This window comes from Pleurodeles waltl, chromosome 10 (genome assembly GCF_031143425.1).
Source record: "Pleurodeles waltl isolate 20211129_DDA chromosome 10, aPleWal1.hap1.20221129, whole genome shotgun sequence".
Lineage (NCBI taxonomy): Eukaryota > Metazoa > Chordata > Amphibia > Caudata > Salamandridae > Pleurodeles > Pleurodeles waltl.
The window spans coordinates 441906998-441931665 of record NC_090449.1 but is presented as its reverse complement, the minus strand read 5'-3'; the positions used below and the strand labels follow the sequence as shown (position 1 = coordinate 441931665).

Below are 24668 nucleotides of genomic sequence, written 5' to 3'. Positions count from 1 at the left end.
GCTTCAAATGTCACTTAGATCCATGTCAATCAAAAGCATTGACTCATTGGTGCTTTGAGATTTCTGGAGCTGTCCCCACATAAAATTTACATCTCCGGTTCGCTTTATTGAATTTTTGTCAGTTTTGTGTTATTTGGTTAATCGCTTCTACTCTATTTTTCGAATTCAGTTTGGGATATTTATTATTTTGCATTTCAATTTTATTATTGTTTTGGTATTGCAAAAATACTTTACACATTCTACTAAGTTAAGCCATTTTGCTATGTGCCACAGCTACCAGGGAGTTGAGCTCAGGCTAATTTAGTGACTTTTAGGGATCAGCCTGACAAGGATTGTGATTATTACTTGAAGTGAGAAGTCAGTGGCAGGGAGAGGATGTGGTGCAATGACCAAAGCTGCTGACTTTGGGGATGGGGACCCAGGTTCCAGTCTTGGCGATGGCGCAACATCCTGCAACTCTAGGGAAATCACTTAATCTACCAATTTCTACAAAAATGAATGTGTTCTTGTGACATGTAACTGGTGCTCATGTAAAGCACTCCAATAACATCAGATCAAATTTGTGCTATATAAAACTGCAAAAAAAATATATATATATAGCCCAATACTTCCATTAAAAATGGAAAGCTGTGATTAGATGAGAAACCTTCTAGTTCTTTGGCTGAAAGTTACACACACAACCATATCTTGTGGATGACTGGTGCTATCTGCTAACACAAGGGAATTGTCATCTGGCAGTCTGGTCAAAGGTCTTTAAAAGCACTGCTTCGAAGCATTTTCACTCTTTTCAGTTAAGGGAATAAAGGTGTAAGAAGACTGCAGCGAGAATGGATTCTTATTTGTCCATTTGCATTTTGGTGTTTAAGAATATCACTAAGAACATTTTGTTTATTCTTTATTTTTTCCTCTGGGACTCTTATTTGCTTGGTGCATGAAGATGCAAGGTTCATTTTCACTTATTTTCTTTTTACTTTGCAAAATATAAACCCAATAAATAATGCTTGCAAACTATGATTACACATGTGCTTTTATCATTATTTCACTTATCCCCTTCAGAACTCATTCAACTGTATATGTTTATCGGAGCCTGTGGCTCACAGACAACGGGTTCTTTTGTATGGGCTCAATGGAGAGTGCACAGGATTGTCCTCCCCAGAAATTTAGGGGGTTATTCTAACTTTGGAGGAGTGTTAATCCGTCCCAAAAGTGACGGTAAAGTGACGGATATACCACCAGCCGTATTACGAGTTCCATAGGATATAATGGACTCGTAATACGGCTGGTGGTAAATCTGTCACTTTTCCGTCACTTTTAGGACGGATTAACACCTCCTCCCAAGTTAGAATAACCCCCTTAGTGTCTCCTACTCCCTTGGGCAAGAGGTATGGGCACAAGCATGCTTGACAGCTTCTCCAAACTCACTTTGACTTGGTATCCTCCCCCGTAGCGGTATCTCTCAGCATCAGTGTCTCTCTTCCTCCTCAGCATTTCAGTCTATCAGGAAGTCCCAATACTATGTATACTGGAAAGCACAGAATATCAAGCTTACCTCTTTCTTCCCGGTAGCACACAGGCTCCCAGCCAATCACGATGCTGCTGTCACCAGCATGATAGTGGAGTCATGATTGGTGTGAGGGCACTGCTTCGGCATTCACAGAGGGAGTGAAGGCCAGTGCAATTTCTCCTCCCAGCTGTTCAATACAGCCGGGTGCAGAAATGCAAAGTGCGCATTTCTGTTTGGCTTGCCAAATAGGCAGGCACACTTAGGCCCTGATTTATACTTTTTGGTGCAAAACTGCACCAAAGCAGTTTTGCACCAAAAAGTTTAGCACCGGCTTGCACAATTTCTGAGCACCAGCCGGGCACCATATTCATGGAATGGTGCAAGCCGGTGCAAAGGGTAGGCTAGCGTAAAAAAATAAAATGACATTAGCCGGGTGGGGCTGGCGGTATGGAAGGTTTTGCACCAAAAAATGACGTTAGGCAGGTTAGAGTAAAAAAAATGACTCTAACCAGCCTAGCGTAATTTTCTGAAGCAAAACCATCCATACCACATGACTCCTGTCTTACAAAAGACAGGAGCCATGCCCACCAACCCAAAGGCCAGCACAGGGGACCAGGGTCCCCTGGGCATGGCCATTGCACCCAGTGCCATGTAGGGGGGGCCCACTTCAGGGCCCCCAATGGCACTTTAAAAAAAATAAAAATACTTACCTATACTTACCTGGGATGGGGTCCCCCATCCTCTGCTGTCCCTCTGGTGTGGGTGAGGGTGTCCCTGGGGCGGGCACCTGTGGGCCTATTCCATGGTGTTCCACCATGGAAATAGGCCCACAGGTCCCCCAACGCCTGCCCTGACCCTGGCTTTAAATAATGGTGCAAAGCAAGCTTTGCACCATTATTTGACCCCTCCTCCCCCCGTGCCTGATTTTAGTACGGGTGTAAATATGCCGCTAAGGCCATAGAATAATTTTTAGCACGGGAACGCCTACTTTGCATCTCATTGATGAAAAGTAGGTATCCACGTCCCAAAAATGACTTTAACTCCATAAATTTGGCGCTAGACGGATCTTGCGCCAAAGTATAAATATGGAGTTAGTTTTGCACCGAATTTGTATGAAAAAAATGATGCAAATTTGGCGCAAAACAAGAATAAATATGCCCCTTATTATGCACATAAAATTCCCCCTCCAGTCCAGCCCCTCCCCAACGCTGCTCCCAGAAAAAAGAAAAAGGTAATAAAGCTTTGTTATTATCATTTTATTTTTCCTTCCCCTGCTGCTTGAAAGCAGCGGGTGCGACGTTCCTCCGCCTTAGCGGGGGAACCACCCCTGCCTCCTGATCCAAGAGACGGCAACCAAGAACTGAAACTCAGACAGAAAGAGAGCCAATTGATTCTAATAATTGAATCAGTTAAGACTGGACTAAACCAAGATGCTGAAATGCATTATCAGCTGCTCTAGAACAGGCAATGTATATTTTTAGACATACAACACATAGTCAGCTTCAGAGAGGTCCAAACAGTGCATCTGGCACTAAAATGGGTGCGGGGGAGGTTACTGTGTTTAGAAATAATTTATAGGTTTGAAAGTACCTTGTTCCTTGTGTGTCAAACAGTTATCAGGCAACAATAAACATTTCAAGATAACTCTGGTGAATGTTCCTGCTGGAGAGAGATGGAGTTTAGTCTACTGGCAGTTTTGACTTACCATAATGTAGCACAGAGGGTTAACATGCCTCGAGCAAAGAAATTGTACCATGCAGATCACAGGGCAGTCTTTTATGTGGATAGTTCAATAGGTGACTGCCTTTTTCAGAGAGATCTTATTGTTACTTGTAGTCCATAAGTTACAATCCTGAGATAGCACAGTGACACATGAACTGTCTTTAAAGAGCAGCATGCAAACTACATGGTGTAGGTTAGAATGATATGTTTTTCCCTAGTCTTTCAATATCCTAATGTTCCTAATGTTGCTAAAAGGGTTCATTTGTCCAGAACAAAATTCTTACTAGTAAAGCCAACCCCAACCACTGAGGTACATTTTTGATCCAGAGTTTGTGCTTTTCCAGATCAAACACACCTAAAATATAATCCTGCTAGTATGGATGAGATGTGATTCATACACCTTGGAATCCTCAGTGTTTTACGTGACATTTCCTATAAAATGACTTACACATATGATTCATTGTCTCTGTATAGTGTGTTTGAGTGATGTAAAGTGCTCTGACACCCTACACTGGTAGCACAATAAAACTAATGAAATGTATGTGAGAGAGGGGCTATGGAGAAATGAGGGGGACTGTTGGAGGATGTAGTGAGGAAATCCTTAGAGAAGGAGTTCACCGGGGTGCAATTAAGATTGTTTCACTGGGCGCCACCAGTGCTAAAGCTCGCCGTAAGTAAACATAACAGTCATTAGAAACCGCAGCATCCTTAATAGCCTTTATATATTCTCTAGTGCTTTGCATTTTTCTAATATATACAAAAATGACAGCATGCCAAGTGTGTGCATAGGCCCAATCACCATTGTCCACCCTTCTGGAATTGTCAATAATTGTGAAAGTGATGTGCACTCTTCGACGGAAAAAACAGTTCCGAAAGGAATGTTGAAGAGAGAGTGCCTAGATTCTGTAGTTATCTAACATGCTGCACAACCACCCTATATTCATACGTAAAATATATGTAGAATGTGTAACTGATATAACAGAAATATACTGTACATAAATATGTCAGCCTTCTTAAACAGTGCTTTTCTAAGGACTAAACAGTCACCTTCATATGAACTGTTACTTCGGATAATAATTGAGTCAGGGATGTCCATTTTTTCACTGCAAAAAATTCTTCCCAAGGAAGAATGTGCCAAAATCCTGCATTTATCCAATATGCTGCAATAATCACTTATGATTCATATGCACAATGTACATAGAATATGTAACCGATATAACAAAAGTATACTTGATATAACTAAGACAGTCTTTTTAAACAGCTCTTTCTATTTGCTTAAACACAGGGTAGGACTGACCTACAGGGCAATCAGACAGTGCCCGATGGGTTGGTCAGACAGATTAGTGTGTGGGACATTTTTTAGGTCTCTGCTAGACAGCGCTGGCACTGTCTCTTTGAGACATGCTGTATATACCTTGTGGGCTACAGCCCACCCTTAGGCTTCCCATTTGCTGGTTCCATCATCACTCTCATATTCTTTTTACCCATTTGTCCACAGCATGCATTTGTCATGTCTTTTGCTGTGTTTAGCTCTCCCCGAGAGCAGGGACTAAGTATTATATCAATCGACTGGTCACCGTTTCATCATGCCCTTTACAAACTACATTCTTTGATTGACTAAGAGCAGTTGACACAATCGCTCGTGCTTCATTCCCAGCTCCTCTGTAAATAAGCCTGTAAATCTTGCTATCTTTTGAAGCATACTGGGCTGCTTTTCTTCATTTATGTTGCCCCAAGGCTACATTATTGAAGGAGAAGCGTAACAGGTTCACCCTCTCCCTTTTACACTCAGTGTGAGTTGGGCTGCTCATTGTTTGTTTGGGAGTAGAGGTTTTCTGTCTTCTCTGTAGTTCTGTCTCACAATAGTCATGTGTCTGTATGTAGAGGGAGGAGGGGGTACAAGGACTACAGCAAAAGTGGGTTGGAGAATTATACTGTTGCACTGGAAATAAAACTTTGTCCATGAGCTGTAGCAAGGTCTCTGCTTGACTAGCTGTTCCGGTTTTAAAAAAAAATCATGTTCTTGGGGCAGAAAACAAAGCAATAGGGAACTCTTCAATTTATACAGCACCATTAAAAGACCTCAACATTTGCGGAATTCATCAGATGTTTTTGCACTCATTTGCCGGAGGGGTAAACTCCTGAAAATGCTACATCAGTTACTTGTTAGGTTGGTTCAGGCAGCGTTCAAGTGGCTTGATATTTTATGCAGCATAACTAAGGGCAAGTTTTCATATTTCTCAAAACATCTCTGTCCTACTCTGTGCACAAAACCTCAGACATTCCAAGGTTGATACATCAATTTCAAGAGACCTTGTTGGTATGAGTGCACAAACTATTTTCTTAAAGTACTCAAACCACAATGTTGCACGTTGCAAGCCTTGCTTTATGGTTTAAATCTTTTTATTGGTATAGAGCCGTAAGATACAAACATCATCCCACCTACATCCAGTGGCCGGTGGGGGATAATAAGGGATAACAATATGGCAGTATATCCAGGGAGAGAGAAGAAGGAAACCCACAGGGTGGGGAGAACACGGGATGGGTAAGGGAGGGTAATGACCTCTAGAGCGGAGGAACAGAAAATTAGATAGCAGACAGTAAATAGGGGCAGAAAGAGTCAAGGGATATGTAAAGTGGACCGTCTGATACTTGTCCCCCTGTCAAATCAATTAGGTGCTTGATCAGGGTGTGTGATACGGAGAACACACAAGTATGTTCGGCAGGTCAGTTCTCTGAATTTGTCTGAGGTAACATATGCTCAGCCCCCACGTCTTGTCATGCTGCAGTAAAATGTTGGACACCAATGCCGTCAACTTCTCCATCCCCAGAAGCTCCCATAGTTTATTCAGCCAGTCCAGCTTTGTTTGGCTCACATCAGAGCCCCACTGGGCTAGTAGTGTTTGTTTGGCTGCTCCCAGTGCCAAGGTAATGGCTCGACCTCTAGTGGATTTCAGGGGGTATATTAAAGTACTTGGAAGGTCTAGTAAGATGTAGTTAGGAAATCTAGGGAGGTCGGTGTAAAACATGTTGTCTATTGCCACTGACACCTCCATCCAAAAAAGGTTGATTTGGGACACTGCCAGAGAAGAAGAGTGAGGATTCAGGATTGGCTCCAGCACCTCTAATAGGCATCATCACCATCTGCTTTCCATTTGGCAACCTATGCTGGTGTGTAGTACCAGTAGTGAGCTATCATGAGAAACATCTCTTTACTAGAGGTGTTAAGGGCAGAAGGAAGGGCCCGGTAGAGAATATATCCCCATTCTTTAGTGGTAAATGTACACTCACACTCTGTCTTCCAAAGGCGTTGTGCAGCAGATTTGGAGGGGAGTGTTGGGGTGTTGAGGAAGGTATATATGTCTGAGAGGAGGCATTTATCGGAAGAGCATGTGAGCAACCACTTCTCAAGGGGTGTAAGGATACTTCCTGCATGGGCACAGATCGAGGCTATGTGACCCAGTGGCGGATGGTGATATATTGCCAAAGAGCAGAGGGTGAGATACCAAAAGCAGATTGGATTTGAGGGAGGCCCATAATGTCCTCCTTGTCAAAGAGGTCAGCTATTAATTTGCAGTTAGCATCCTGCCAATGGGCGAAGGCTGGGCTATGTAGTGCAGGAGGAAAGTCTGGGTTTCCTTTAATTCGGGTTTTTGGCAAACATGAATGCCTGCTCAGCTTGCTCTATAAACCACAAGTGTTTTTCCATGCGGGCCGTGACCACTCCACTATATACTGCAGTTGTGCTGCTTGGTAGTAGCAGAAAAGATGGGAAGACCCAGGGCCCCTTCTGATTGGGGTAGATAGGTCTGCTTTTGGCATTTAGCACCCTTTTCCTGTCCCATATGAAGTCCTCGATGAGGTGTTGCAGTTTATCAATTACCTAGGGAAAGGGGGAGAGGAGAGGGCTGAAGCCGCAGTGTTTGCATAATGTTTAAAAATGTTGGTAGTAGTGTAATTTTAAGGGCTGCCAGGCATCCCAGCCATGAAAGACTGTACTGCCACCACTTCAAGGGGCAGCTGTCAAGATTGCTGCATAACTGTGGTCAACAGTGCTTCCATCAGTGGAGTGGATCTGTAGGCCCTAATAGTTTATCCCTTGTGGGGGCCAAGAGAATGGAAAGTGACATTCTAACTGCGCACGGCTCTGTATTTGGAATAGAAAGGTTCAGGGTAGAGGATTTCTACAGGTTGGTTTTAAACCCAGAGGCGAGTCTAAACCTGGTGAGTTTGGGCAGCACTGATGGTAGAGAGTCCCGGGGGTTAGAAAGGGTCAACAGGACATTGTCAGCATATAGCGATGCCTTACGTTCCCTGCCGCTGATAGGAATCCCAGATATGTGTGGATTGCCACATATCTGTTCAGGAAAGAGCTCCATATAAAGAGTAAAAAGTAGAGCAGACAAAGGACAACCCTGTTGAGTACCCCTGCAGATATTAAAGAGTTGTGATATAAGCCCATTTACTCTCACCACCGCATTAGGTGAGACATAGTTACATTGCACCCACTGATGAAACCGGCTCCGAGACCAAAGGGTTCCAGCACCAATGTACCTGGTCAAAGGCTTTCTCTGAGTGGATTGATAAAAGAAGAGCCGGGATGTGAGTGCACTGTGTTTTATCTAACAAATGGCATATGCACTTGGTGCTATCACTGCAACCCCTCTCAGCTTTGAATCTGGTTTGGTCAGGGTCCACCAATCCCAGAAAATAAGGGGCAAACTAATGCGTCAAAATCCAGGTGAAAAATTCAGCCTCTACGTTAAGCATCGAAATAGGGCGATAAGAAGAACAGCGCGTAGGATCTTTGCCCAGCTTGGGGAGCACCATGATCAAGACCAACTGCATTGTATCTGTTAGAGTGCCAGTTGTGCTAACAGAAATTATATAATCACGCTAAAAGAGGAGCTAGCAATGGCCTGAATGTTTTATAAAAGTCAGGGGCTTTATCTGACTGTAGGTGTTGGCTGTAATATCCCTGTCTAAGATGGAGGCTTCCTAGCGAGGGATAGATATCAGGGGGACATGGGCTAATTAAGAGGTGGCTTCTCATCATTCAGCTCCTCTGCTGAATATAACTCCGCACAGAACCACTCGGATTCCTTAACAATCTGGTCATCGTTGTACTTTGTGGAGACTTCGAAGCCCATAATCTCTTCTACTCTGTTCAGACTGCTAGGAAGCGCAATCGGTGGGCTAACAAGCATCCTGCTTTGTTCCCTTCCACATATTATTTCTGCTTGGTACAGAGCATGTCATAGTCTGCCCTGTCAATATCTAGGGCTTTCAGCTGCTTGCGCGCTGCATGAGCTGCCGCCCTGCCGAAAAAGAGCCTATGCATGCATGTAGCTCTTCTTAGTCTTTTATAGTGGAATCTAATTGAGTACAAGTAGTGTGCTAATCTTTATTAAGGCGTGCTGCCATGGCCACAAAGTGAAGCCGCAGGACAGCTTTTAGGGTGTCCCATAAAATTGCCCTAGGCATGGATTGCATGTTATTTCTTACTAAAAAGGAACTGATAGCAGCTGTGATTTATATGATATTTTTCTCATATGTTAAGAGGTTAGTGTTTAGGCCCCAAGTGTGAGGAGAAGACATGTGACTAGGGAAGGTGCACCTAAGGGTAACAGGGGAATGATCAGAGAGGGCAGCTGCCCCAATCTCCACTGCCCTAGTGGCCTGGGTGATGCACAAAGATGTGAGGAAAAAGGTCACTTCTACTATACTTCTGGTGAGCAGAAGAAAAGAAGGTGTAATCTTTGGTGGTCGGATGCTGCAGTCACCACACGTCTACCAACCCCACCTCCTCTATCCATTGTTTTTGCATGCACAGGTGGGAGCTCTCGATTGTCCCGCCTGCTGAATGGACCTGTCCAAGGTTGTGTCTTGGACAATATTGAAGTCCCCACCTATAATGATGTCTGAGTCAGGGGAATCCAGAACGCGGCCTACAGCTTCCTTCAAGAAGGCTTCTTAGCTGTCACTGGGTGCATAGAGATTCGCCTGGGTAAAGGTGTTGCCCTTCAAGTCCATCCTCAGCAACAGTAGCTGACCAGACAATTCAGTTTGTGTCTGTATCACCCTCCCTGGGAAATGAGTGGCCAGGAGGATCACCACCCCCACTTTCTTTCCCTGGCCTGAAGAAAAATACAGGCGGTAGAACCACTAGGAGCATAAACACTTCCAGTACATTTCTAATAAATGGGTTTCTTGTATAAGACATACATCATATTTTGTGTCCTTAAGAAGAGATAGTGTGAAGTACTTCACTGGGGCATTAAGATCCCTGACTTTCAAGCAAAGGATGGTGATCATTGGTCAATAGGTAAGAGAGGCAAAAAATGTCGGGCATCATGTAGAGACCCCCGCAGAATAGGATGTAGTGCACTGCCTGCTGATTGTGTATGGAAGGCGCAGGTCATTAAGGAGAGGGGAAAACATAGAACAAAACAACAAGAGCGTTCCCTGTCTGGGAACATGATGTCAAAACTGAAGGGTCCATGTTGTCGGAAAGAGCAGCTACCGTCTACTATTGTGTCAGAGCCGATAAGCTTCACCATCAAAGAAAACCAGCAACCGAGTTGAGGTGGGCAGGTCCCCATGGGTCCATGAAGCATCCACAGCATGGAGTGGAGATTGAAGAGTTCCTGGAGGCCCATCATCAGTCAGATTAGCAAATCTCAAATAGCACCCATAGCGAGGCCCTCAGTGTTCAATATCCTGTCCAAAGCACTGTCCGATGGTGAAGCTGGTGCAGCAGGCTCCCCTTTCCTTACGGCTCTCAGTCTCTGCAGGCTTATGGAACTTCTTCTTTACAGAGCAAACTGAGAGTCAAGGTTCTGGAGGGTGAGACACAGAGCCCTGCGATTGCAGTGCAGCAGGGGAGTCCACAGACAGAGCATCCATATTTAACATAGAGCAGGCCTCATCCATGGTCGGGATGCTTCTAGCTTCTTTGTCACAGACAAAGTGGATGCGGGAGGTATTTGATACCCTTATCACAAAGGAAGTCAGTCAGCGGCTGGAGAGCTTTCCAATACTGCAGTGTTGTTGGGGAAAGAACCTGAAAGAGCCAAACCTTTGTGATTTCAAATTATATAGCATTTCTATCACACACAGTGACCGTTATACCCTCCTTCTGCTTATAGTAGTGAAGACAGGTGAGAATGTCTTTAGGCTGCCCCAGAGATGAGCCGGGTGACCTGCCCTGTGTGTTCAGACAAGAATGGCATTTTGGTCTGCAAGCTCCAGTGCCACGTGACGAAACAGGCGAGTTACATATTGCCTCAAGGACCTGGACACTGCCTCTCAGGGGACCCCCTTGATGAAAATATTGGATCTCCTAGAGTGTCTTCCAAGCTCTTCTAGTTGATATTGCAGTTCCAGGTTTGTTTCTCCTTGCTATGAACCTCCAATCCTCACAGGAGTCGTTGGTGTGCTCCAGGGTGTCTACTCTCTTTCCCAGGTCATTAATGTCCCTCCGTATGTCCTTTATGTCCGCTATTATGTCACACTTGAGTTCTGCGATGTCCTCCGTTAGGGTCCCAAATAGGCCTTCTGGGAATGCCTTTGTGATTGGCGCATCATCTCATCAAGCACCATCCGTAGCCACCTCCACCCCGTTGGATGTGGTAGGTTGCACACCCCTTTCTTGATTCATTTTTTTCAGTGGTGGCTTGGCAAATAGTTCTTTCAATATGGCGTCCTTATTGGCATGACTGTGTGCAGACATGGCAGGATCTTGATCAAGTAGTGTAATCATTAATAAAGTGCTGCGACCATTATCATGCGATGCTTTAGGAGGCCGTCTGTCTCAAATGCCTGGGGGGACAGTCATGGCAGGGGGGAAGTATCAAGTGACAGGTTTAAGGGTTGTGGGAAAAGCTAATCAGGGTCCCCAACAAGATAACAGACGGAGCCCCGGTTCCGGGCTTACTTTGATAAGTATATCACTACACTATCCCCGCTGAACAGCTCTAGTGTCACCGGCCATCGATGTGCGGGAAGAGGGAGGACCCTGGCAAGGCAGGGCTTAGCAGGCAAGAGAGCAGAGCAGTTAAAAGTGATGGTGTTCGCCTGGCACCACCAGAACCAGGCAACAGGGCTCAGGCACAAACCAGTCTGGATGATCGCAAGTTGTGGTGAAAGGAGGTGGAAAGATGCTGAGAGGGGAGCAAGCCTTATTGTAATTATAGGGGGTGGCGCACGCTGTCTGCTCTACGTTATCCAGTCTTCACTTGGCCTTACGCACTCCATCCATTCATCCCAGCGGCCTTTTCAAACTCCTACTCTGGAACTGTGTGTCCAAATTCAGGCCACTCTTCCGCAAGCTGGAGGCAAAAGGATAAGTAGGGGAGCCGTTACCTGCCCAGCTGGCTCACGCTAGCCCACATATGTCGCAGGGCCCATCAGGACCCCTCTTTCCCCGTCCACCTCTCGCGGCTGGGGAGCACCACCTTGGTCCCTTCGCCAGCTACGCTTGGCTGGCGGTGTGAGTGGACTGGGGCTTGGCTGGTGGTGTGACTTGAGTGGAACCCCTCAGCGTTTTCTTTTCCAGAATCCCAGGCAAACCTCAAGTTCAGCTAAAACGTTACATTGCCCAAAACTACAACTTCGGGGCAAATTCGGAGTGGCAGTATACAGCAACAGCTTCCCCCCATCTGCCTAAACTAAGCTCTCTGCCCTGGAGCCTGGCACCAATCCTTGAGAGTGGGAGGTTCCCCTCCACAACCAGCAGGCTCCTGACCATTCTTGGTAACTAGCCTCCTCACCCTTTGACCACCCCTCCCCCAGCCTGCCCACAGATAGGCACAGATGAAACAAATGTAGAGGATGCTCCCTGGTCCCTGCACCCCTCCAACAACCCATCACCTATCATGAGAGGAGATGGACATCTACCAATCGTGGACAGATGAGGCTGAGGGGGGTAAATGGTCACCTATTGTGTGCACTCGATCAGGATGCTTATTTAACAAAAGCTCAATAGCAGACAACCGTTCTCGGATCGGGCCCAACCGAGAGTACAAAGCAGCAATCAAAGTAGCACAAAGGGAGTCCAACATAATTTCCATCTTGTCCTTAGCCTTAGGAGACTGCATACTAGTAACTCTGGGTTGCTTAGATTTACTCCCGACCTCTTGTCTTTTTCTTTTCCCTACCGCCTGCACCTTTGATAGGTGCTATCGCAACTACCAGCTCCAGCTGGATATTGGTAATACTAGACTCCAGGGCTGGATATACCACTGCGAGGGAAATAGCCAGGAACTTACCTTTTTGTGTGCTTTCTAACAACGATGACCCTCCTATCCCTGTATCCATATTTGGGTCACCAGTTAGGCATATATCAGAAAGTCCAGAGAGAAGAGTTGAAGAGAAGAGTGATAGGGGACTTTCCGCCAGTAGAATCTCCTCATCTTTTATATACACAGCATGAGTAAAAAATGTGTCCATTGTGGTATTAGGATGGGGTATGGAGGCACTTAGAAGACTTTTATGGTTCCCCATCACACTCTAAATGTCAATTATTAAGGCACTGTTAAACAAACAAGGACCACACTAATAGGATAGTTGACAAACCCCAATGTCCTTGACCCCAAGGAGAAAAACGTGTCATACAACCCCCCACCCTGTAAGGCAATCAACAAAACTAATAGGCAAATGAGGGCAATAATCTTCCTCCAAATGGGAAACCCCCGAAGGTACAACAAAGAACCTTGGGCAATAATCAGAACACCTACTAGTTGCAGGGCAAGAAGGCCAACAGAGAGTCACACCATATGAGTGTCCAAAACCAAGAGAGGGTCCTAGCCCAGCCTCCTCTGACCTCTGATAAGCGCGGATGGCCTGCACACGAGTGGAGGATGATGGCGCTATAAGCGCTAGAGTTGTCTCTGCTCCCCTGCAGCAGGCCAATCACACCAAAGCCAGTTGCTCCCTGAGACCCAGAGTCCCTCCAGGGAGAGAAAGTTCACCAAAGCATCCCACGGGGAGGATGATGGTGCTATAAGCGCTACAAATGTCCCCGCCCCCTGCCACAGGCCAATCACACCAAAGCCAGATGCTCCATGGGACCATGAGCCCCACCAGGGAGAGAAAGTTCACCAATGCGTCCCGCGGGGAAGTTGATGGTGGTATAAAAGCTACAGTTGCCTCCGCCACCCTGCTGTAGGCCAATCACACCAAGACCGGATGTTCCCTGGGACCACGAGTCCCACCAGGGAGCTAAAATTCACCAATGCGTCAGTTTTCAGTGGAAAACTGCGCTCCGTCCATGTTGCGTTCTGGGCCGTTTCCTGTCGTGGGCACTAGCCCTACCCACACAAGTTAGGTACCATTTTTATCAGGAGACCCGGGGGAATGCTGAGTGGAAGAAAGTGTGAGGCTCCCCGTAGATTCCATAACTTTCCATCACAGAAATGTGAGGAAAATGTGTTTTTTTTGCCAAAGTATGAGGCTTACAAGGGATTCTGGGTACAGAACCTGGTGAGAACCACACAAGTTACCCCATCCTGGATTGCCCTGGGTGTCTAGTTTTCAAAAAGTGTACAGGTTTGCTACGTTTCAGTAGGTGCAGGCCGAGCTTGGGCTCAAAATCCACAGCTAGGCACACTACAAAAAAAAGGGTCAATTTTCAGTGGAAAAATGTGATGTGTCCATGTTGCGTTTTGGGTCATTTCTTGTTGTGTTTTTATCAAGAAACTTAGAGGAACACAGAATAGTAGAACAAGTGTTATAGCCAATTGTCTTTCGCTGTATTTGTGACTTCCAAATGTAGGATAGAGTGTAAAAAAAGAAGTCATTTTGAAAAATGTCCTTTAATGCACATGCTAGTATGGGTACCCACAAATTCAGAGATGTGCAAATAACCATTGCTTCTAAACTTCATATTTGTGCCCATTTTGGAAATTCATAGGTTTCTTTGATACCTATATTTCACTCATTATATTTTACCAAATGAGTTGCTGTATACCCGGTACACAATGAAAAACCATTGCAAGGTGCAGCTCAGTTATTGACTCTGGGTTCCTCAGGTTCTTGGTGAACCCACAAGCCCTATATTTACCCGCAACCAGAATGGTCCAGCAGAAGTAACAGTGTATTGCTTTTTCAAAATCTGCCATAGTTAGAAGTTGTTACAGATCAAAATGTAGACACAAATGGCTGTTTTTAACGCCAATTTCAATATTTTCATTTCAACTGTTACTTTCTATAGGAAACCTTTGAAGGATCTACACAAATGACCCCTTGCTAAATTCAGAATTTTGTCTACATGTATAAGTTTTGGGGATATACCATTGGTTTTACACCCATTTCTACCACTAACTGGAAGGAGGCTGTAGCTGTATTTTGGCTAATTTCTCCATCCCCTCCACGGAATCCACAAACTCTGGGTACCTTTAGAATCTCAAGGATGTTGGAAAAAAAGGATGCAAATTTGGCGAGGATACCTTATGTGGACAAAAGATTATGGAAACCTAAGCACAAACTATTCCAACTAGCCAAAAAAAGGCATGGCACTGGCGTGAGGGGGCAATAAAGGTGTTAAATAAAAAGGTCAGGCGCCGCCACAGGACTGTCCTGGCCCTTCTGTGGATGCCAAGGTGACGTACCCTGGAAACTAATGTCAGGGCCGCCACCACGAATCTGGTAGTCTTAAAACCACCAGACACATAATGAAGGCATTTGTCTTCTAGTGTGTGCCCAAGATCCTTTTCCTATCTAGTTTGACCCTGGAGCTTTACAGGCAATAGGGCTATATGCAAGAGAGCAAATAGTCTTTACAGCATACATCTATTGTTGAATTTGTTCAGCAAACATTTCCCAAAGGCAGTTAAATGTATGCTTGCTGCTTTCCTCATCGTTTTATTGGAGACACAATATCTCACATGTGCTTACATATGTTGTTCCGTTTTGGGCAGCCCCCTATCCTTTTAGAGTTGTTCGAATGAGAGTACCCCTCTCTGAATACGCCACATCCTCAATGTGCTTGCAGTCAGCCCTTTGCCATACGTGGAACTGCTCGCCCTGTACGGCAGGGGTGAATTCATGGTTGGAAACAATGGGTAAGAGCAGAAAGAGAAAGGTTGTATAACCCTGTTTTTGTGTTACAGGGTCGCAGACCGCCAGTGTGGTCTTGGTTATCGGGGATTTGTATACCCCCCATGGTCTCTATCTTCAGGCTACCCAGGGGATGTTCCATATATGTACCCCTGCAAGGTCTTGGGCCAGAAAGCACCAGTGCGTCTCTGTCTTATCCCTGGATCACTCTACCATGAGGCACAACTGTGTGGCCTGATAGTAGTGTATTACATTGGGAATCCCAAGACCCCCTTCCTTAGGCTAGCGATACAAGAATGCCAGGGACATTCAGGGCCATATTTATACTTTTTGACGCAAAACTGCGCTAACGCAGTTTAGCGTCAAAAAAATTAGCGCCGGCTAACGCCATTCTGAAGCACCATGCGGGCGCCGTATTTAATCAATGACGTTAGCCGCCGGCGCTGCCTGGTGTGCGTGGAACAAAACGACGTACACCAGGCAGCGCCGGCGTAGGGGGATATGGAGCTTGGGTGCCAAAAAATGGGGCAAGTCAGGCTGAGGCAAATTTTTCGCCTCAACCCGATTTGCGCCATTTTTTACGACTCCCAACCCCCATAGAAATGACTCCTGTCAAAGCAAAGACAGGAGTCATGCCCCCTCGCCCAATGGCCATGCCCAGGGGACTTCTGTCCCCTGGGCATCGTCATTGGGCATAGTGGCATGTAGGGGGGCACAAATCAGGCCCCCCTATGCCACAAAAAAAAAAAAAAAATGACTTACCTGAACTTACCTTAATGTCCCTGGGATGGGTCCCTCCAGCCTTGGGTGTCCTCCTGGGGTGGGCAAGGGTGACAGGGGGTGTCCCTGGGGGCATGGGAGGGCACCTCTGGGCTCCTTCAGAGCCCACAGGTCCCTTAACGCCTGCCTTTTCCAGGCGCTAAAAAACGGCGCAAAAGCGGCCGGACGTCATTTTTTTTGACCCGCCCACTCCCGGGCGTGAATTTTGCCCGGGAGTGTAAATACGGCGCACATGCCTCGGAGTCAATTTTTTAGACGGGAACGCCTACTTTGCATCTCATTAACGCAAAGTAGGTGTCCACGCTAAAAAATGGCGCAAACTCCATGGGCTTTGGCGCTAGACGCGTCTAATGCCAAAGTATAAATATGGAGTTAGTTTTGCGTCGGAATTGCGTAAAAAAAAAACGACGCAATTCCGGCGCAAACGGAGTATAAATATGCCCCTCAGTGTTTCTTGCCACATCATTTCCCCCACATGAATGCGTTTATTTGCTCCTGGATCACTGTCACGGTGCCTGTTGGCGGTTGCAGTGGGAGAGACTGAAAAATAAATTGAAGCCGGGGCAGCACTGTCGTCTTAACAGCTGCAATACTGTCAAGACAGGAAAAGCTGTGTTTTAACCAGGAGTTGAGGTTGCTTTGAATCTGTAGTGTCAGCACCCTGTAAATAATCTGTCGTAATCCCAGAAGTAGTGAGCAACTGAATACCTAGGTATAGGACACTTTTGGAAGCCCACTGGTTCAGAAAATCGGAGCCCAGCATGTGTTTAAAGTCAGTCAGTATTGATAGGTTTAGTATCTGGGATTTCTGCAGGGTCAATCTTAAACTGGAAATGTGCCCAAATTTAGACATCTCATCCACTGCAGTTTGAAGTGATACAGTGGGGTCTGTCAGTGAGTGAATCACATCTTCTGTATAAAGGCTAATTTTATGGCTGTCCCGGTAAAACATGGTTCAGTTTATTAATTTGTGGGCTAGTATTCTCTGTGTCAGTGGCTCCATATACAGAGAGAAGAGGGGTGGGGAGAGTGGATGTCCCTGGTTTCCATCAGATGGGGCCTGTGCACCCTGTGAGGTGCTTTTTCAGCACTGACTGCCAACAGGGGGGCAAGCTTGTGTGATCTGTCAATCTTATCTAAGAGATGAAATAGCCTCTTCGTCATGTCAGAGCGCTTCTGTTCCAGGATAAAACCCAACTGATCAGGATCAATCAGAGCTTGCATATAAGTATTCAGTCGGACTACCAAAAACTCCCAGTAAAAGTCTTTGCATCAATGTTAATAAGAGGAATGGGTCTGTATGAAGAGACCTCTCCTTGTTCGTTTAGGGTTTATAGTGATAATCGCCCTAAGCATGGAGGGTGTCAGAGCACCTCTATCCATGAAGGAATTCTACCCACCTGTAAAGGAGGAGGGAGGGGCAAATCAGAGAGTGCAGAAGATTTTTTAGAAAGACGGAAAGAGCCTGCCAGAGCCAGGGGCCTTAGTGGTCTTCAGTCGTGCGATACCTGAGATCGCCGCTTAGATTTTAATGGGTTTGTCAAAGGGCTCTACTTGTTGAGGAGACAATCTAGTTAAGGAAGCTTGAGCGAGAAACAGAGCTATCTCCTCATGTGGGAAGCCTTATGCGGAGCAGAGGATCTGGTTAAAGTTTCTAAATTCCCCAGCTATGCATTTGTCCACCATGATCATCTTCCTCTCCAAAGCTGTGATACCACTGATCCGCTTCCTAGTTATTTTTTGCTCGCACTTTTTGAGCCAGCAGTCTGACAGGTTTGTTGGTGTCTATATAATACTTATGTCTCAGCCTTAATAACATACATTCCAACATTTTAGGAGAAAGTGGGGGATTTAATAAAAATAATTTGGAGAATGTATTTCTCCAATTGACTTCTATTGAAGCACAGGCAAGTTCAGGCAGGAGAAAGCCAAAATAAAGCCATCTTCAGCTTCAGAAATCGGGAAGCTCCCTCTATTGGTATGTATTTAATAACGCATAATCTTCCCTAACTTGTTTGAACATACAGAGTTTTGCTCTAGCTGCTATCAGAGAGCATCTGACTCTGGGTGGGCTCAATCACTTATGCATTTGTTCAAACTCTAAGCTCTCCCTTTCCAGCTCTGTCCTGGTGTTCCATTGTGTCTTGTTTTCTGCAGCCTCAATGACAATAAGGTAACACCTGATGGTAGCTTTAGGAGCTTCCCAGAGGCTGCTGTGGGTAGTCCCTCCCTGATAATTCTCTTCCATGAATTCTGTAATAGCTTTATGAATTGCTAATTTATAAAGCTCAGCCTGGGTGATGAAGTCTCTAAGCCTTTAAGGCCCAGGTGAAGTGCGCAAGGTAGAGAGATGGATTGCCACATAAATTGGTGCATGATCTGAAAACTCTATGGAGTGAATTTCAGCCTCTATCTTACCCTACTCTGGTTTGAACTGATTTTTTGAAAGAACAGATCCGTTTTTGCTTAAGTGTGTTATGGGGTCAAGGATTGTATCAAAGTTTCAAGCACATGAGGGTAATCAGTGAGTGATCTGACCAAATCTATGACTGTATAGTGTTGAAGGTAAAAATAAAGTGAAGCGTGTTAGTGACTGTATGTATCAGGCCATTGACATTTTGGTGAAGACAGATTGCACACATTTTCAATTTAGACTGCAGAAGGTTTGATGTCAAGTTAATCCAGCTGTGAAAAAGAGTACTAATTATCAAAATAATTGGTGGTTATATTTGTGGAGTAATGTTCAATTGAAGATTTCATCCAGGATTTTCGAATCATAAACAACTGAGCCATAAAATTTTGCAATGATGAATGAGCTTTTCGAATTAATTGTACATGTTGTAAGCAAACATTCTAAAGGATACTATTTTGGAATGTGTTTTTACATACATGTCAAATAATCCAAGTGAATCGTGGCAAATACTCTTCCTTTTTATTTCTCTTTAACTGTTTAAAGAATTGTGAATTGTGTCTGGATGAAGTAAATTCAAATTATGGCACACTTTTATCGAACCATGCTTTATTATCACCCATGAAGACATGTATTCCAGTACTTTTAAGCCAATTTGGTGCAAATAAGCCTCAGTTTCAGCAATGGATTAGAGTCCACGAAGTCAATGGGTAGTAGGTATTACGCTCTGACAGAGTGACGTCTACTAAGACAAGCAGCTTACTGTGGCACTCGAGGATGTTCCTCTTTGTTGGAACTGCAAATGTTTGATAGGGAAGGGACAATGTGGTTTTTATTGTTAGTGTGCTAAGCTGGATGGTGGTGCATTGGAGCGGGGGCTCAACAGTTCTCTGTAATTTCTATTTACTGAATGCAAATTATTGGTATATTCTAGTTGAAGTTCAGAAAAAAAAATGTGTGCTGGGCTTACGGGGGGAGGAGTTAGTTTCTTTCAATTGAAGAATTTTGTGTTTGCTGTGATGTGATGAATTAGTGGTTGTAAACAGTTATTTGTATTTTACTGTGGATGGTATCTGGAGAGCACATACTGATGACTTTACTGATGGGTTGAAAGCACACAGGATAGTGGCTGGGTGTGATGGTGGACGGCCAATGGTGTGACTGAACACTTAAGAGAGGTTAGAAGGTGTATATGTGTGTTGGAATGAGGCATGGGAATTTTTAGGTGTGTTGCAGCTAACATCCTTATTAATCACATTGGAAAACTAATATTGAAGTAGTTGAGATCCTTGTTGTTTCCCTGTATTATACCCATTCCTTTCTAAAAGCTGTCAATTGAGAGGTATTTGGAGCTTTGGATATTGTGTTAAGTTTAAAAACCCTAGAGGTTTATTTGGACATAAATATAGAGATGAGCATCATACCCCGTTTTCCTGGGTCATGGTTGAAGAAAAGTCGATACGTTTTTGGTTGTTCCAGAATTCATATTTCTGTAGAGATCAACAATTAGGGTTTCGTGGTTATTTGAAGACTAAGGGGGTTATTACAACTTTGGCGGAGGTGTTAATCCGTCCCAAAAGTGACGGTAAAGTGACGGATATACCACCAGCCGTATTACGAGTCCATTATATCCTATGGAACTCGTAATAGGGCTGGTGGTATATCCGTCACTTTACCGTCACTTTTGGGACGGATTAACACCTCCTCCAAAGTTGTAATAACCCCCTAAATGTTTTTAGCTTTTTTAATTCTTGAAGATGATGGGGTTCGGTGGCATTACTGGGAAGCTATCTGGCCCCGTTATAAGGAAGATGTCTCTGGTTTATCGACAGAAAGTCGGCAAGGTTAATGTTGTGGGATATGATATTCAATAAGAAATTAGTTTCTGGGTAACCGAGTCAAAGACCTTAGATCATCCTGATCCAGATCATGTTGTGAGATATTGTGTGAGGGCATTTACACTGTATGTAATTTCATGCTATGCATTTCAGCATGGCTGGAATTTATGGAGCACCATATGATCTCGTTTGTATTCCAAAGACTACGTGATGAAAATAACCTTTTTCTGAAGTTTTCTTTCTCACCTGATAATGTGATTAATCACAATGGGGTCCGGCGGCAGCAAAAGGTTTGTAAGTCTCTGAGGAATTTCAGAGAATTTCAGACGAGTACAATCAAAGATCTGTCAGGAGAGAAAGAAAACATCAGTGTTTTAGTACTACAATGTGTGTACATGTATTACTTTTATCATGAGGCTCTTAGCGATGAACATCAATTCACCAGAATGCCAGGGGTAGCAGAAGGAACATCACACATCCTTTGACCTTCAACTTCACTCATAAACACATGCTTACACATACACACACATTAACACTGACACACACTCTTTCTCACGTAAACAAACGCTCAACCACAAAAATGCACATAATATACATTTAAAAGCATTTTCTAACTTATCTTATGACAAGGAGGGTCATATTCCAGCTAATTCCACTCCATTTGTGTTACACTAATATTGAATAATGAAACATTACTCACTGTAAGTGTAATAAACAAAACTGAGAGAAAGGAGAGAGTACATCCCCAACTTACGTCCATAAGAGCTGCCACTGTATTCCTGGCACTGAGTTTGCCACCTCCAAGGCCAGGGGTCACAAAGGCAGTGCCAGGAGTTGCAGGAGGCAAGCCAGGGGGTCATAGTTGAGACCCCTAGCACACCTAAATGATGTCTATGCTCTTAGTGAAATATATACATTACTGATCCTTAGTGAAAAGAAGAAGCTGTTTTCAAATAAAACTGGGTTGGTACCTTGCATTTTTCACATAGTTACAGGATTGCACTTTTCAGCAGTCTTTGCTTCCATTTTCGATGAGAGTGGTCCTAATAAAAATAAACAACTTTTGTCTCACTCTTCTTTTAAAACCACTGCATAATGTGCACCATAAGACCCTCATCCAGATCCTGGCTGAAAGATAGCAGAGGTGCCCCCACTTCGCCCAGGTCCATTTTCCCGGACTTCGTGAGTGCGGGGTCTCCATTATAAGTGGGCACCACATATAGGTCAGTACATGTATGTAGCTTCACAATGGTAACCCCGAATATGGCCATGTGAGGTGACTAAGAAATGGAAATTGTACCCCCAATCCAATTCTGGTATTGGGGGCCAATTCCATGCACCTTGGGGGCGCCACCATAGGCCCCCAGTACTGTCAAACCAGCTCTCTGAGGTTTCCACTGAAGCCCCAGCTGCTGCTGCCTCTCAGACAGGCTTCAGTCCTTCTGGGGCCTAAACAGCTCAATCCCAGGAAGGCAGAACAATGCATTTCCTTTAGGAGAGGGGTGTTACACTTTCTCCCTTTGGAAATAGGTGGTACAGGCATGGGAGGGGTAGCCACACAGAGCCTCTGGAAACGCTTTGAAGGGCACAAATGGTGCCCTCCTTGCATAATCCAGTCAACACCGGTTGAGGGACCCCCAGTACCTGCTCTTCGCAAAAGTGGCAAAGGAAAGGGGAGTGACCACTCCCTTGTCCATCACCACCCCAGGGGTGGTGCCCAGAGCTCCTCCAGAGTGTCACTGGGTTCTGCCATCTTTTATTTTTTTTCAGGATGGTCAGGGAACTCTGGGAGCATATGAGTGGCCAGTGCCAGCAGGTGATGTCAGAGACCCCTCCTGATAGGTGCTTACCTGGTTAGGTGACCAATCCCCCTCTCAGGGCTATTTAGGGTCTCTCCTCTGGGTGTTTCCTCAGGTTTGATTTTGCAAGACTCCAGCAGGAACCCTCTGCAACCTCTGCTTCACCTTTCACTGTCGGATGAACCACAGAACTGCTCCAGGAACTCTACAACTGCAAGAAAGTATCCAAGAAGGCTACTCCAACTCTGTAACTTCGGCTCCTGTCAGCAACAGCACCAGTTTCCAGGTTGTGCATGCTCCAAGGACTGCCTGTCTTCATCCTGCACCAAAGGACTGAAGGAATCTCCTGTGGAGAGACAGAGTCACTTCCCTGCTTCAGCAGGCACCTATCTGCAGCCACAGCCGCACTCTGGGTCCCCTCTCCTAAAGACGAGCTTGGATCCTGGAACACAGGTGGTGGACCGAAGTGACCCAGACTGTCCTAAGGTCCAACTGTCCAAATTTGGTGGAGGTAAGAGCTTGCCTCCCCGAGCCAGACAGTACCCCTGTGCACTGCGTGTTTTGCAGCTCCTAGGGCTTCTGTGCGCTTCTCCAAAAGAATCCTTTGTGCACAGAGTAGCCCAGGTCCCCAGCACTCTATTCTGCTATGCTCAGCTCCCTGAGGTGTTCTCCAGAGGCCTGGGATCCCTTTGTGTAGTGCTGCGACGACCAGGATTTGCAACTCCATTTTCCCTGTGTCCTGGGACTCCTGTGGGTGCTGCCTGGTCTTCTGATGGCTCTCTAAAGTGCTGAAAGCCTTCTCTATCTCCTCAGTCCGAGTTCAGACCCCCATGTCCAGCCTGGGATGCGTAGCACCTTTTCCCGACAAACGTGTCTTTTGTGTGAACCAAGGCTTGTCAGCAGAATCCTATGGCGAAACCCAGCCTGCAGCCTTCTACTCGACATGGCACATCTCTTGCACTAAGCAGGAACCCGCAGTTGTCTTCTTTGGAGCATCTCTGACTTTTTCTTCCAACCGGAGTTTCAACTTTTGCAACTTCATCCGGGTTAGTAGGGGCTCCTGTTACTCCTGGACTCTCCAGCTATTCTTGGACTTGGTCTCCTCTCTCCGCAGGTCTTCAGGTCCTGGAATCCATTGTTGGTGTCTTGCAGTCTTGCCTGGTTTTTGCAATAGTCTTTATCACGACTTCTAGTGTGTCCTGAGGAAACTTGCAGTACTTTACTCCTGTTTTCCAGAGCTCTGGGGAAGGGTACGTTACTTACCTTTGGTGTTTTCTTACGCTCCCGGTGCCCCTCTACACACTACTCTTGCCTAGGTGGGAAACCTACATTCACATACCACTACTTTAGTATATGGTTTGTGTTCCCCTTAGACCCATTGTAGTCTATGGTGATTTTCAATGTGTGCACTATTTTATGACTGTATACTTACTTGATTTTGGTTACTAGTGTATATTTTATGTGTAATACTTACCTCTGAAGGGAGTATAGCCTCTAAGATATTTTTGGCCTTGTGTCACTAAAATAAAGTACCTTTATATTTGGTAACACTGAGTATTGCCTTTCTTGTGTGTAAGTACTTGTGACTACAGTGGTATTGCAAGAGCTTTGCATGTCTCCTAGTTCAGCCTTGGCTGCTCTGCCTACAGCTACCTCTAGACAGCCTGCCTTCTAGACACTGCCTAAATTTCACTAATAAGGGATAACTGGACCTGGTATAAGGTGTAAGTAGCTGGAGTACCCACTACAAACCAGGCCAGCCTCCTACAGGTGGCAAATATGATTGCCACCCAAATACCCTTACCCATCCTAAACCCTAAAACACCTTTGCCACCCAAATACCCTTACCTACCCTAAAAACACCTTTGCCACCGAAAAACCCCTATCCACCCGAAACCCAAAAACGTTCTCACCACACAAATATTCCTACCAACCCCAAACCCTAACAATACCCTTGCCAACCAAATACCTCTAACTATAACGTCTGTGTAACCTTTGTTTCTTTCCAGTGAATATATATCCACTAAGTAGTTATAGGTAAGACCATGTTTCCACTGAAAAGCGTTTTTTGACTTACTTATATCTTTAGCACCGTTTGACGAATCTTCACGAACTTTTCCCCAAAAAGTGTTGCAGTGATTCTTGTTGCGCATGGAATGTTTCGGGGGTGATTCGTCAAGCGGGGGCTGAGAAAAAGGGGAATGAAAAAAGTTGTGTTTCCCTTGTTAATTCCCACAGGACATTTAGACACGTCTACAGCGCGAAACGCTGGAGGGAATTACACCAAATTTGGCAGAAAGCTAGCTTTTGGTATGTAGATCATGCTTTCGCTTATTTGGTGTTAATCTGTCAAGTGATTTTTTAGATAATAAAGAGGAAATACATTTGTATATATCTGGCTGCATGAATATTTCATGAATAATTCTTGAAAATTTGCGAACACGCATGTGAAAAGAAGTGTTGCAATCGGCTGACCCCCCAACATGACTACAAATTTGCGGCTGACATTTTATTTCAGCCTGTCCCCTGGGGTGAAAATCCAAATTGAAAATGAATAC

General features: G+C 45.1%; 1 protein-coding gene across 4 annotated transcripts in view; it reads right to left on the bottom strand.

Moving 5' to 3' along the window:
- The window catches only part of SMARCD3 (SWI/SNF related BAF chromatin remodeling complex subunit D3), a 2604506-nt gene that overhangs the window by 670685 nt on the left and 1909153 nt on the right, over positions 1 to 24668 (bottom strand). For all 4 annotated transcript variants that reach the window (XM_069210707.1, XM_069210708.1, XM_069210706.1 and 1 more), the window contains one exon: positions 20558 to 20655. In XM_069210707.1, the coding sequence (XP_069066808.1) occupies positions 20558 to 20655 (98 nt within the window). The remainder of the gene's footprint in view (positions 1 to 20557; positions 20656 to 24668) is intronic.